The sequence below is a fragment of the Lepidochelys kempii genome, chromosome 8 (assembly GCF_965140285.1).
Source record: "Lepidochelys kempii isolate rLepKem1 chromosome 8, rLepKem1.hap1, whole genome shotgun sequence".
Taxonomy (NCBI): domain Eukaryota; kingdom Metazoa; phylum Chordata; order Testudines; family Cheloniidae; genus Lepidochelys; species Lepidochelys kempii.
This window is the reverse complement of record NC_136387.1, coordinates 1,471,632-1,486,315: the sequence shown is the minus strand read 5'-3', so window position 1 is coordinate 1,486,315 and position 14,684 is coordinate 1,471,632. Positions and strand designations below refer to the sequence as shown.

Here is a 14,684-nt window from a genome sequence, read left to right as displayed (position 1 = left end):
CCACGGCTGCCCAGCTGCCTCAGCCGGGGGCACGGCCCCTCCCTGGGGGGAGCCCCGGGGGGGGGGGCAGAGCCCACCCGGCTGGTGCAGCACAGAGCAAAGGCTGCTGGGAGCAACAGCCCGGGGGGGGGCGGAGCGGGAACAGCCCCCTAATGGCCCCTCCCCTTCACACCATGCCCCGCCCCTCTGCCCCATCGGGCGCAACGTGCTTGGGTCACAGCTGCTCTTCCCGCCTTGTCACCCATTGGCCGGACTCTCAGCCAATGCGAAGAGTGGGATGACGCCCGCCCACTTCCTTCTCAGCCATTCAGGAGCATCCATCTTCTTACGTCCAGCCCCGTCAGCCAATCAGAAGAGTCTCCTCTGCGCGGCTGCCCCGGCCCCCTCTCAGCCAATCAGGGTGGCCGCGTCTCGCCCGCCTGCCCCTGTCTCAGGAGCGGGCTCCCCAGCCAGCCCGAGCCGCGGCCATGCAGAGGGTGCTGGGGGCCGGGCCGCTGCACGGGGAGGCGCTGACGACGGCTGGGCGGAGCGGGCGGGCCGGGCTCAGGCTCCTAGCGGAGGCGGGCCGCCGTAAGGCCGCGTTACTATGGCAGCCAGTGAGCGGCGGCGGGGCTCCGCCAACCGGAAGTGACGCCCCGGAAGGCGGAAGTGGCGGGGAAGGCGGCCGCGCTCTCGGGCGGCGCAGGGGGAAGCACGTGGCGGCCGCGGCCCAGGCCGGCCTCGACGCGCCCGGGCTCCTGCCCATGGTGGAGACGTTCTGCACGCGGGCCATGCGCGTGGCCGAGGATGACCTGGTGCAGCAGCTCCGCAGCTCGCGGCCCGAGACCGAGAAGCGGCAGTGGGTGCACGGCATCCTGGAAACCATCCAGCGCTGCAGCCACGTCCTGGAGGTCTCCATCCCCGTGAAGCGGGACACCGGCCACTGGGAGGTGGTCGAGGGCTGGCGGGCCCAGCACAGCCAGCACCTCCTGCCCTGCAAAGGGGGTAAGGGGGCCGGGCCTGAGCCCAGCCCAGCCGGCACCTCCCCGCCCGGCAAAGGGGGCCGGCCCCAGCCGGCACCTCCCCGCCCGGCAAAGGGGGCCGGCCCCAGCCGGCACCTCCCCGCCCGGCAAAGGGGGCCGGCCCCAGCCGGCACCTCCCCGCCCGGCAAAGGGGGCCGGCCCCAGCCGGCACCTCCCCGCCCGGCAAAGGGGGCCGGCCCCAGCCGGCACCTCCCCGCCCGGCAAAGGGGGCCGGCCCCAGCCGGCACCTCCCCGCCCGGCAAAGGGGGCCGGCCCCAGCCGGCACCTCCCCGCCCGGCAAAGGGGGCCGGCCCCAGCCGGCACCTCCCCGCCCGGCAAAGGGGGCCGGCCCCAGCCGGCACCTCCCCGCCCGGCAAAGGGGGCCGGCCCCAGCCGGCACCTCCCCGCCCGGCAAAGGGGGCCGGCCCCAGCCGGCACCTCCCCGCCCGGCAAAGGGGGCCGGGCCTGAGCCCAGCACTTCCTCCCCTACCCAACCTCTCTCTCCATTAACACTCCCGTGGGATTGATGCTAAAGGTGCTGCAGCGTCGCTGATCGTTAACACTGCCAGGGCAGGGTGCCGGGTGCCCACATGACTTCTCCATGAGCCATTCAGACGCGAAGAGTGTTGGCGGGAAATGCTCCGCCACCTCCAGGTTGCTAAATGAAACCTGAGCAGCTGTATCTGGATGGTGTCTGGTGCCTGTGAAATAACCTTCCTTTCTCAGAGCAGCTGAGAGAAACAGGTAGAGCTGAGTGATGGGCGATTTGACCTTGTGACTAGGTGCTGCCATTGTAGAGAGGCCGGCCATGGCGGTGGGCCCTTTTTGACTCTCCTCTGTGCCACTGGCTTGCTGGATATGCAGGTCTCCTTCATTTGTTGTCTCTCTCCTTTTCCCCAGGGATTCGGTTTTGTGAGTCAATTAGCATTGATGATGTAAAAGCCCTGGCAGCCTTAATGACCTACAAATGTGCTGTGGTGGGTAAGTCAATGAGAGTTGGGAAGGCGCCCGGTGGGCTCTGTCAATGGCGTGGTGGTGCTCAGAATGCCATGCTCTCAAAGTGCTGCGTGTAACTGTGACAGGTGTGTGTTAGCCAAGATGTATTGTGCTATGTAAACTGTGTGGTGGTGGGGGCTCTGAAGTGCCTTAAAGGCCCATTGCTCTGAATTTGGGATGCTTGAGTGGTGGGATCAAGGAGTTCTGTTCTATCTTGAAAAATTGTGAGTGCTGGAGAGGGGGTTGTGACGCTCGGTAGGTTATCAGGGGCTGTTGCACGTCCACCACCCTTTGTTGGACTGGAGAACTAATGAATGAGCTTGCACTGTCCAAGGGAGTCTTGAGCAGTGTGAGACGGTATATTCTGGGGTGCAAGGCTGGGAGCGGGTGTGATTGGCTCATGCTTCTCTCTGCATAATTCATGAGTGGCTTAAGAGAGCCTTCATGCAATTTACCTGGGTGTGGGGCTCCACATGCTGATGGCTGCGTGATCACAGTGCCTGGAGGGGTTGGCTACTTGCCACTGGCATAGCATTGTGAGAGACAGCCCAGGCTGGAGAGTGAAGGGGGGGCACAGCAGTTCCACAGTTCCAGGTTGTATCCCGGAGGTCCTGTCACAGCGGTTTCACTCATGAAATACATCTTGTATCTCCTGGTTGTCATGGATTCAGTTCTTGCTGGTGATGTTTGTGACAGGTACAGGTTCACTAGCCATTCTTTGTTTAGGACCTGGGCCTTACAGATGTTATGGAGGCAGTGACAGGTTAGTGTGGGAGGGGGGTCTGGTCCTGTACTCTAGTTACCAACCGTACTTCCTTTGCGTTGTTAGCTCCCCTTCTGGATCGATGCCCCAGCAGACTTTAAGAATTGGTGTAGTCACTCGCACAGCCCCTCTTCATAACAAAACAGTGAGTTAGGGCAGGACATCTGTATGCCTGTCACTGATCTGGCTGCCTGATGTCTTTCAGATGTTCCCTTTGGTGGTGCCATGGCTGGCGTGAAGATTGATCCAAAGAAGTATTCAGTAAGTTGGCCTTGTTTCCTTTTTATTGTTCATGCTCCATTTGCACAGGATTCCTGCAGCCATTCCTCAGTGTCCATGTCCTAGTGATGCACTCTGACAAGCAAGAAAGAGGTATTGGTGGTGAGCAGCTCTCTCCAGTGGCTGTGAAAAGCAGCTCTGGGGGAGAAAGAGCTGATGAGCTTTGATTTATGATTCAGTATATTCAGCCAGGCAGGTGACAGGAGACACGCGGCTGGGGCTGTACCAGCAGGTGTGTTGGGGCAAGTTGTGTGAGTTTGAGTTGGGCTGGAGGGCTGGGCGTTCCTTGAGCTGTGAGCAGAGGGGACCAAGCATGCAGTAATTGCTCACTTCAGTTTAACGGCGCCCCAGTTCTGTACGGCGCCAGTTGCATGAACTCCTGCAGCGCCTCAGCCATGCTTGAAGCTTTGTGGACATCAGAACACATTGCCTCTGTCAAGGCATATGGCACCTGCTGGGTGCCATCCCTCAGGTGTTTGCTTTGCTTTTGGGGCCGTCAGTAATGGCTGAATTTTGATGTTCTTGCACAGGAAGGTGAGCTGGAGAAAATAACAAGGCAGTTTACGATTGAAATGGCCAAGAAGGGATTTATAGGTGAGGGTGGCTCCTTCCCACATTTTCCTCCAGGGCTGTATGAAAAATGACTGCTTTGCAGGTAGGCAAAGGAACCAGCAGAGAACCAAGTGGCTAGGCAACAGGTGTGCTGGGGCCACTGCTGGTCACGTTGACCGATATTGTCTTATTGTTCCCTTGTCTGTCTGGATCCACTTGTTTTCACCTGGCTTACACTTAGACTGCAGAACGTCTGGGATAAGGCCCGTCTTTTTGTTCTGTGTTTGTAAAGCACCTCGCACTGGGGGTCCTGGTCCCTGGCTGGGCTCCTAGGCGCTATGGTAATACAAATAACACGATACCAGACCACTGATTGTGACCTTTGCATTCCATCGAGATTCCTCTGGCCTAGACAGCCAGGGGTGTGTATATGGAATCTGAAGCTTTGTAGTTCCTTCTCCCTCAGCATGTGACATGGATCAAGGGAGAGTCGTCACACAGCAAAGACTCTTGGAGTCACCATGGGTGTGTGAGGGTTGGGAAGAGTCCTGTCAAAGCCCAGGGGCAGTGAAGCTGTGTAAGGCTGTGACCGGAGTGGATAGGAAATGCCACGTTGCAGATGGAAGATCATTAGCTGTATCTAAAGGCAACAGTGGGTTGTGTTGGGCTGGCCTTATAATCCCAGGGCCCTTCAGAAGTGCAGGTACTGTGATTTGTTTGAACCAAGAGACCGAACTGAGAAGGAACCAGAATTGACAGATCTGTTATTCCTGGCAGGGCCTGGAACTGATGTTGCTGCTCCTGACATAAATACAGGGGAAAGGGAGATGTCCTGGATTGCTGACACCTACTCCCACACTCTCGGGTACAAGGTAATGTTGGCTTGTCATATAGCCAGCTGAGATACTGCTGCTGTCAGGGAGGTGGTACATTCCCATGGCTTGTCGGGTGACCTCCCGCTGAGGTTGGGCTCGGTGTATTGGGATGGTGCAGACTAGCTGGGTTTAGTGCTAAAATAGGGTTGACAGTAAAGTTGCTTTATCTTTGACTGGGCTGGGCACCCGTGGGTCAAGGAAAGTCTGAACTCTAATGGGCCTTGTTTTCTCTGGACCAGTCGAGTGAGACGAGGTCTTGACCTTTGTTCTTCTGTTTGGAATTGTAGGATATCAATGCCCATGCCTGTGTGACAGGGAAGCCTATTAGTCAGGGAGGAATCCATGGGAGAGTCCCTGCCACAGGCCGTGGTCTGTTGCGCGGGGTTGAGAACTACATCAACAATGCTCTCTATATGAACCTCATTGGCCTAAGCCCCGGTTTCCCTGGCAAGACCTTTGTGTTGCAGGTAAGCACTGGGCAGAGCCATAACATTGTAAACGAGGCTTGTTTTCTTGTGGTCTTCATTGTCGCCATCACTCCATTCCCAGCGGAAATCAGCTGCTGTGCATCCTCCTTCCACGCAGACAGATGGATGTCGATGAATGAGCCTTTGGCTTTCAGGCTCAGCTACAGCAGTGCTGCCTGACATTTATCTCCCAACCCTCTTGTCTGCCGTTGAGAACACAAACCGTCTCCAGATGGGAAGACAGTTGGCCTCAACAGCTGACACCCTGCGGCTCTGTGAATTGTGCTGTGGGTTGGTGCAGCGTCCTGTGTTAGCCTCTCCCTCCACCCGTGCCGTGGAACATCCCAGTGCAGCTTGCTACGCATCTAATACCTTGGAAACAAAATATGTCGCAGTAGCTGGTTGCATGTTGATTACACGCTAAGGCCAGATGTTCAGTGCCTGCAGCTCTGCCACGCCCAGGGTCACACGTCGGGTACATGCAGAAATAAGCAAGACCCCATGTTCGGAACCAGAGTCTGCTGCAGGAACCCCTGCATTTTGTGAAAAGCAATACACCAGTGTTAACTTATTAGTAATAATTAATACATAATTAATCCCTGGCATTTTCTGTAATGCTCTTCAGTAAATCTCAAATGGCTTTCTGTTTTATTTTAATATGTTCTACCACCATGCAGCACCTCTCATGCCCACGCGCCCCAGCTCTCTTAAACATGCAGTGATGGCTCATGGATGTAAAATGCAGCAGAGAATCTCCTTCTGTCTGTAGGAACTAGGGAAGCAGTGGGACTTGTAGCTAGCTTCAGCGGGTCAGCTCCCTGGCAGCAGGCTGGATGCTAGCTCTAGCCTCCTGACCCCCGTGCTTGGATTTGTGGAATAGTGCAGAGAGCACATGATGTAATCCTGCATCCCCTCTTGAGGAAATCTGCAGTGAAAGATACAGCTACAGCAGGTCCCAGCAGGGCAGGGAGATGGTGAACAAAATACCAGGTGCCCAGCCAGAGCAAAATGGTGAATTTTGCATCTTGGGAATCTTCCATATTATGGAACTATGGAGTCCACAGGTCCCAGTTCCAAATTAATGGGGTGGTTAGCACTTCTTAGAGCTGTTGTTTCAGGCTCTCTGCAGACTCAGGCAGGCAGTGGTTGCAGACTGTAGGAACTCGGACTGCATGGTTTGCACTCGGCTCATGTTTTCAAGGCTATCTCTGCAACCACAAGAGCTAGAAACGTCTTTTCTTTTTTTTTAAAGAAGCTGAGATTCTGGAGCATGATTCTGTGGCCTGGGGAGAATTCCATGGAACCCAGGAGTTCACAGGGCTTTGCATGTAAGCCAGGGTCCGCTTCTCAGAGGGGAAAGTACCCACAAGTGCAGTTGAAGTCAGTGGGCACTTTGGGTGCTGAGAACCTTGGAAAATCAAAGGTGTTATGCACAAACATGTTATGTAACTCTGTGCCTCCACCCTGGTGGGTCTGTCTCCAAAGCCCCACTGCCTAACATGGGCCGCTGTAGGACTGGTGTCCTTAAGTGTCTTTGTGCTGGGTGAGAAGTGAGGGAAGCCTGATTTAGCCAGATGTGTCTGTGTGCAGTCAACCTGGAAGCTTGCCTTCTCTGGCTGCTCTGCATCTCTCTCCACCTTCCCTCCTGTCTCTGCCCCGCAGATCCCAGTGGAGGGCCTGCCTCGTAACCATAGTGAAATGCTTCCCTCTTGTGTGTCTCAGATAACTCTGCCCTCTTCTCATGGTGCTGCCGACTCACTCTTTGGCAAATGCTGCTACACTCCGACTCTGCTGATCCAGCTCAGTGGTTCATTTTTTCCAAACGTTGCCTGCAGAATCAGCCCGGCTTTCTGTCTTGCTGGATGTCATAGCATTTATCCTGCCAGATGGCAATGGAGCACTTACAGCTCCTGAGCTTTGGGTTCATCAAAGTGGCCTGGAGCGTCTAGTGCTAATGTGCTGACTGCCTCTGGCAACATTACTCACGCTCACAGTCCCTCGTCACCCAGTTCTCTGACAAAAACCTTTCCAGGATGATGAAGAAGCCTGTGGCCTGGGAGCCGAGTCTCCCTAGCCAAAGCTCAGGAAAATAGCATCTCTGGACTCTGGTGTAGGAAGTTCACTCTGGTCCTGTGATATTTGTGTCCCATGGTTGTGTTCCTTCTGAACCTATTTACACAGGCACCAAGTTGTTAAAAGGCTCTCCTTGTGTCTGGCCATATTCAGGTATAAGAGACAAGTGGGGAAGGTGATGTCTTTTATTGGACCAAGTTCTGTTGGGGAAAGAGACAAGCTTTCAAGCTACACAGAGCCCTTCTGCAGGTCTGGGAAAGGTGCTCTGAGCATCACAGCTAAAGACAAGGTGGAACAAATTTGCTTTGCATAGGTAGGTAACACACATTTCAAGGGACCGTTTAAGTTGAAGTGGCCTGTTAACATCTCTCCAGGCATAGCGGAGAAAGAAGGGGTGGGGGGTGAGTGGGTTACAGATGGTTGTAATAAGCCATAAATGCTATGTGTGTTCGGTCCATGAGTTTGTGTCTAGCAGAGCTACGAACTGAAGTTCCGAGGCTCGTCTTTGGAAAGCGTTGTGCAGGTTTCCTTTGAGAATGCAGGTGCCCCTGGAGCGTTTCTAGTGTGAGCATAGTCCGTGTGTCTGTCGGAGCCTGCCGTGCCCTGTACACCCAAATGTATGGACCAGTGGAAACAATGTTATCAGACTTCCCGGCCTTTCTCTGCTCCCCACATTGTGGTACCTAGGAGAGCCTGCCAGCAATATCCCACACAAGCTGCGTAGCAAGGCTGGGGATTGACCCTCCGGTCACTGATGCCCATTGCTCTCAGACTGTGCAGGAAGGCTGGGGTCCTGAAAACATAACGTGCTAAAATTCCTGTTCCCATATCCAATATTGAATTGGAGAGGTCTTCTGCGTGTTTGTAAAACAGTCCCTTCACTTACCGGCACTCCCCCTGCTTTACATGGTCCATTTTAGGCAAGTTGCTATTTTACTAATACCCACAAATGCAAACGCACTGTAGCCTCTGTGCAGCAGTAAAACTGGCATGGTATGTCCTGCCAGATCTAGCATCTACACTGCCTAGCAGGGATTGTTCTGGTGGAGCTGCTGAAGACTGGTTGGAATACATTTGTCATGTTTTAATCAACAACTGAGGAAGGTGTGGCTCACCTGCATTGTACTTAGCGCCCTGCTGTTTCTGGGCTGGAATTTGGTGGGTGATGAATCTGAAAAGACATGGTTGATCATTAGCCTGGTTGGCACATGTTGTCCAGGCATTCTAAGCCTGGTCTCTTTCACATTCAGCTGACCGTTGTGAGTGGTGCACTGTGTCCATTTACATTCAGGGCTCGGGTCTGTCTAGCTGTGTGACAAGCACACACCTGTTTCTTCAGCATCTGAAATGAAGGGCTTCGTGCAGGGTGACCACCTGTATGGGAGTGATGCTTGACTGGGAAAGGGCTGCTGCTGGGCATTGGTTTTTCTTTTCTGATTACCCATTACGAATGGAGCTCCCTTTCTGTGGGACGTGAAGCTCGTTGCCTCCCAGCTGCTTCTTCATTCCAAGAGAAATATGCCGTGACCTGTGAGAGTCCGTGCCTCAGGCCACAGAACTCTGCCAGCCAAGCTGAGATGGTACAAGGAAGTGATGGCTCCAGGAGTCACCTCTATTGAATTAACTATTCTGAGCAATCTCCAAAGGGATTGTGAACACTTTCTAATTAACTTACTGGGCTAATGAAGCAGAGAGGAGAGGCCCTTGGCTGCTTCATCTTTATAGTTTTTCTGTGGAAGTTGTTTTTGCTAAATAAGAAATTGGTTTTCAGCTTTGCTTTAAGAATCTGACCCTGGCCAGCAGCTGAGCTAGGATCCAGGTGGGGCAAAGACACCTGCCTTAAGGGGAAGAACATAAGAACGGCCACACTGGGTCAGACCAAAGGTCCATCTAGCCCAGTATCCTGTCTGCTGTCAGTGACTATTTCAGGTGCCCTAGAGGGAATGAACAGAACAGGGAATCATCAAGTGATCCATCTCCTGTCACCCATTCCCAGCTTCTGGCAAACAGAGCTGGAGACAGCATCTTTGTGCATCCTTGCTAATAGCCAAGAACCCCACTATTATGAGTTCTCCCTTACCTGCAATAATTCTTCCTCCTTCTGGTTTCTTGGAAGTTAGTTGAACCAGCATAGGAGGATAAAAGGTCTGTCTAACATTCAGCTAATGTCTAGCCTGCCTTGACCATCCAGGGGGAAAGCCCATTGCAGGAGCTGGTCTTGGTTTTTTTTCTGGGTCCATTTTCTCGTAAAACAGAACACTATAGCTTCCTGCTCAGAAGCAGTTAACCTGTCATGACTGCACACTGTGGAAGTGATTGTGAATGCCGAGGCTGCTGCGTGACCGGTCCTTTTGTCCACAGCGGGCCACTTACAGTGCCAGAACTTGCTGAGTAGCCAGCAGCCCTCCAAAGACTGAATCTCATTACTGGCTCTTAGCCCACACGTTCCTGAGTGCCTTGCCCCTGGATACTATGAGATGGCTTTTAGGCATTTTCAAAGCCAGTAGTGCCCAGCCCCAAACACCTTAAAGGGCCCCAGTGTGGAACTCCTGGTTCGTTTTTTCATGTGTGTTTGGATTCCCCCACTTAGCGGCTCTCTGACCTCTCTTCTTGTAGGGCTTTGGCAACACGGGCCTGCACACCATGAGGTACCTGCACCGCTACGGAGCATGCTGTGTGTGTGTCGGGGAGGTGGATGGCGCTATTTACAATTCCAGCGGGATCCATCCCAAGGAACTAGAAGACTATAAGAAGGTAGGTTCAATCCAGACCCACAAAAATGTGGTCTTAATGGGGGGTGGTGTGTGAGTGTCCAGCCCAGCTCCAGATGCAGAAGAAATGTGGGGAGTGGACAGCTCCGCTCTTCTCTTCTCCTGTAGATTATGGCTCAGGTGTCTACAAACGCCAGCAGAAGCCAGCCATGGACGGGTGCTGTGGTGCAGCTGTGGGCCACTTACAGAAGGGGCTCTGCAAAGCAGCTGGCTGGGCACTGCTGAATTGGCCTTGTCATTCCAGGAACATGGCACCATAGTTGGCTTTCCCAAAGCAGAGCCTTATGATGGCAGCGTCCTCGAAGTACCTTGTGACATCCTCATCCCAGCTGCTATCGAGAAGCAGCTCACGAAAGATAACGCGCATCGGGTCCAAGCCAAGGTACGCAGTACAAAGAATGCTCCCCTTCCCCATCCAAGAGCGCCTGAAGCAACGGGAGCTGTCCCAGGTACCGGGGAGCAGAATTTGGCTCTCTGTATATAAATGACCCAGTGTAGACTGACTGTCAACATACAGCGTGCAGCTCCTTGTGCTCTGAGCCGGCCCTTCCCCTCTGCAATTGTTCAGAGGGAATATAGATAGACGGGTTCATTTGAAGACAGATAAGCATCCCCATGGTGCTGGAGCATGAGGCAGAGGTGATGAGTCGCTCTTACGGTGTCCAGGCACCAGTTGCCACGGTCAGCGTTCCTTATGGAAACCTGAGTGGTATCAAGCGTGTGTGGTGAGTCAACACCTCACGTCTCACTGTGCGGGGAGGGAGCGGGGAATTGCTAGAGCAGCCTCTTGTGCGCCTCTCAGCAAGCTAACCCTCAGCCCCAGTGCAGCCATTTGGGCCATGCCAGAGGGCAAGAAAAGGGTCAGGAAACCACTGGTGGGGAGAGACATTTCAGAGGAGGAAGGAGATCGGTATCCCCTGCACATGGGGATCTTGTCACTCTCCACTAGGCAACAAACAAATGCAGTACCTCGGGGTAGCCAGAGCATGGGCCTGCTGGCCAGGTGCAGCCCATGGAGACGACAGGTCCCAGCAGGCATGATCTCCGCCATGTGGCTCACGGTGGAGCAGGACATGCTGGAACTTGCAGTCGCTCCAGGCCCGAACTCTGCCGTCGTCTGTACTTTACACAAACTCTGGGCAGCCCTGGGTTCTGGTGAGTTACCAATCTGGCCTTCAGCTGGCGCAGGCTGAGCAGCTGCCCACTGGTACTCAGCACCCTGGGAAAGGGCTGCTGGAAATAACCCTTGTTGAGAGTAGGGAACAAGGCTGCGGCGAGTCTCCCATCGTGACCGCAGCCCTGTGTCCACCTCCTCTGGGCACTGGCTGCCTCGTGCCTTCGTTTGTGCTTCACAGATTATCGCCGAAGCTGCCAACGGCCCCACGACACCAGCGGCCCATGAGATCTTCTTGCAGAGAAATATCCTCGTCATCCCGGTACGGCCGGGGACTGTGGTCCTGCGAGTCAGCCCAGGGCGCGGGGTAAACAGGCGGGAGAACTTTCCTTTGCTCTCCCTGGCCCCATGGTGGTTCCTGCTCAGCCCTGATGCTCTAGCAAGGCATGGTTGAGCAGACTTCCCCTCCCGTGAAGGTTCTTTCCCAGCTTGGCTTGGCCAGGGCCAGGGCAGTTGCTGAGAGCTGTCAGATGGACATGATGCTGTAGGGCCAAATCCAGCCATGGCGCACAAGCGGGACTTGGTGGGAGGGTGGGCAGCATATGCTGATTCGGCAGGTGCTGCGCATGCGGAAGAGTGGCCTGCGCCGTGACGTTGTTTCGGGCTTCTGTCAGGGCTCGCTCTGGCCTAGGAGCGAGAGCCTTGCTCAGTTACGCCGCCCCGTCGTGCTACTCCCCGGATTCCCTCGCAGCGCCCAGCTCCGCTCTCTGTGCCACGGGGGCCAGGGGAACTGCCCGGTAATGGAGGCAGGGCTGAGCCCACAGGGTCAAACTTGGTTCTGACTTCCACTGGTGTAAATCCGCAGCAGCTCCGCTGGTTGCTGCGAGGTTCCTCAGTATCGATGATGGTGCTGCCCACACGAGCACCTGGTTGTGAGTGGCAGTAGCTCTCCCTTGTACCCAGCTGCATGCCAGGGAGGGGCCAGGTTTTCTGCTTTGCATTGTGCCCCGTTTCCCAGGCTGATCTCAAGTCCATTTCAGGGCTCACTGAGTTTGCCCCAGGTTTGCCCAGGGCAGTGTGACCTGCTCCCTCAAGTTTGGGCCATGAAATCCAGCTTTGTTCCCTGCACTCGGCACACATGGGGGGACTGCAGGGTCTCTCCCATGGTTGTGGCTCTATGAGAACAGGGGGGCCCTCGTCCAGGGCTTGTTTCTGCTCTGGGGGCTGGCTGCCTGGGGACAAGCTGACAGGAGTCTGCACTTCATCAGCTTCAGAACACCCGTGCAGCCAGCGTGGTGGCGACCCTTCGGTGGCAGTGGTCTGGGAGTCCCCAGGGGCTGAGTCCGTGTGGGGGCGCGTAGGGAGCAGAACAAAAGCGGGCCAGGAATGTGCCCAGGCTGCCCGGCTCTGCCCAGCTCTGTGTGAACAAACCAGATGCTCTGGATCTCTCCTCCTCCCTGGGCCTGCCTTGCAGCGTCACCGCCCCCTCCTACCTGCTGCTGGAAGCAGCCCCTGGTGCAGGTGCAGCGATTCTGGCAGGAGCCGGGTCAGCAGTCGGAAGGGGACCTAAAGCGAGGTGCTGCCTGCACGCGGTTCCCCATGCGACTCCAGTTCCTCTCCCATGAGACGGGTGGCAGGAGGAGGGAGGGACCTGCCTGCAGCCGCTGCCCTAGGATGGCTCTGGAGCGGATGTATCGGGACTCTGCTCTGTGTGTTGAGGGGCCTCCCCGCAGCCACGGGAGGGTCTATTCCATCACGGCCTCTCCCCTCGCAGGACCTGTATGTGAACGCGGGCGGCGTGACGGTTTCCTTCTTCGAGTGGCTGAAGAACCTGAACCACGTGAGCTATGGCCGCCTGACCTTCAAGTACGAGTGGGACTCCAACTACCACCTGCTGATGTCTGTCCAGCAGAGCCTGGAGCGGACCCTTGGGAAGGGCAGCGGCGAGATCCCCATCATCCCCTCTCCGGAGTTCCAGGCCAGGGTGGCAGTAAGTCGAGGCTTTGTCTGCTCTGCATGCTGCTCTGGTGCTGGCAAAAGGGCAGCCTCACTCCAGAGCTGTGGGCCAGATCCAGGCTGGTGCTGGTGCAGGGACAGAGACCTCCCTTATTGGGGTGCAGTGGGTGCTGACATGGGACAGGCCAGGACAGCTCTGAGGGCTGCCCAAGGTGTGCCCCTGCTGCAAGGGCCCGTGGGTCTTCGCAAGGGTGCAGAATTCCCTGGCTGCAGCCCTGACCCCAACTCCCCACAGAACACTGCAGCGCCTGGGGCTGCTGTGCGGGAGGCACAGAGTAGGCTTGGGGTTCCCGGGAGGACCTTATGCCAGCTCTGCAGCCCCTTTGCCCCAGTGTCACTGGTGTGGAAGGGCCCCAAGGAAAGGATGAATCGGCCCTGGGACTAGACTGTCCTGACTCCCTGAACCCTTTAAGGACAAATGGCCAGAAGGGTGAGGGATAAAAGGCAGGGCTCAGGCCGGGAAGCGCAGCCTGCAGGCCCCAGCCGGCTGAGCTTCATGGCAAAGATGGGGCTGTCGCAAGGGAGATGCTGGCCCCCTGGGCTGTAGGCAGCCCCCGCTTTGGCTACCTGGAACTCCTGTAGCCAGGGGTGTGTTGGAAACCCAGTGGTGCGGGCTTGGAGCTGGGCTCTGTACTAGTACGAGGCTGACGCCGAGGCCGTAGGGACCAGTCCTTGGAAAGGGGGGGCTGGTGCTCAAGTGGATGGGGACGAGTCGGTGTTAGAGCAACGAGAGCCCTGCAGAACTCCCAGGGTCTGGGCTTGGTTCAGGTTCAGGCTGGGGTTAGCGAGGGATGGAGCACAAGTTACAGTGATCTGAGACCTGGGCCAACCAGGTTCATGCTGGTGTAAATTGGGCGCAACCCACTGAGCCAGGGAGTGTCCCCGGAGAAGCGCCGCAGCAGCCTGCCCAGGACGACCCGGCCCACAGGGTTCACCTCATGGCCACCCAGCCTGCGCTGGTAGCCCTTCCGTGGAGCGGGCTGCCTCTCGCCCCGAGGAGGAGAGCTGAGAAGGCTGTGTCCAGCTATGCAAGGGGGGTGATGCTCAGCTCATCTCTGTCCAGGGATTCATTTGTTTTCCCCTTGCAGGGGGCCTCCGAGAAGGATATCGTGCACTCGGGTCTGGCCTACACTATGGACCGCTCGGCCCAGGTATGTGCCTCTGAGCATCAGCTATGGTGACACCTGGGGGGAACAGGTCCCTCTTCCTGACTGCCCTGGGGTCCGAGTCCTAGCCCTCTCGTTGTGCGGGTTCCGTCTAGTATTCATACGGGGCCTGCACACCTCGGCGCGCCCAGGAGCTGCTCCGAGCCGGGGCCCCGGGGATCAGTGCCAGGGCAGCAGTTTATTCCGTTCCCTTTCTTGTGGCCCCCCCCCCCCCGGGTTGTAGCCGAGTAAAGAGCTTCCCTTGGCCATGCCTCTGCACTGTTATCGGTGCAGGGCGTGAGGCCTGGGAGCTCCCAGCTGGCAGCGCAAGTGCCTCTGACCAGTTGTGATCTCAGGGCTGCTCTAACCACAGTCTTGGGGCCTGGGAGCGGCCTGGGGCTCCGGCAAGCCCCTGGGTGCTGAGTGAGGCCCCGCTGGTGTCCAGCCCCTCCCAGGCCTCACCCACGCGTGTTCTCGCTGCTGTGCCTGGATGGGGAGCAGCTGGCTGAGCAAGATGCAGCCTCACCCTGAAGTGCCTGACGGCCTGCCACTGCCGTTGTCGAGGGCTGGAAGCCGACAGAACGTCTGTGGGTAGAACTGGGTGCCGCCCAGACTGAAGGCCGAGGGGAGGT

The 14,684-nt window shown here is 56.4% G+C and overlaps 1 protein-coding gene across 1 annotated transcript in view; it reads left to right on the top strand.

Moving 5' to 3' along the window:
- The first annotated feature begins 405 nt into the window (after window positions 1–405).
- Window positions 406–14,684, top strand: part of LOC140915484 (glutamate dehydrogenase, mitochondrial) — a 17,608-nt gene continuing 3,329 nt past the window's right edge. Inside the window, exons 1-11 of the mRNA XM_073355142.2 lie at window positions 406–984; window positions 1,902–1,982; window positions 2,966–3,021; window positions 3,570–3,633; window positions 4,369–4,463; window positions 4,754–4,933; window positions 9,623–9,760; window positions 10,022–10,159; window positions 11,133–11,213; window positions 12,666–12,881; window positions 13,996–14,058. Coding sequence (XP_073211243.1) covers window positions 468–984; window positions 1,902–1,982; window positions 2,966–3,021; window positions 3,570–3,633; window positions 4,369–4,463; window positions 4,754–4,933; window positions 9,623–9,760; window positions 10,022–10,159; window positions 11,133–11,213; window positions 12,666–12,881; window positions 13,996–14,058 — 1,629 coding nt within the window. The 5' untranslated portion in view covers window positions 406–467. The remainder of the gene's footprint in view (window positions 985–1,901; window positions 1,983–2,965; window positions 3,022–3,569; window positions 3,634–4,368; window positions 4,464–4,753; window positions 4,934–9,622; window positions 9,761–10,021; window positions 10,160–11,132; window positions 11,214–12,665; window positions 12,882–13,995; window positions 14,059–14,684) is intronic.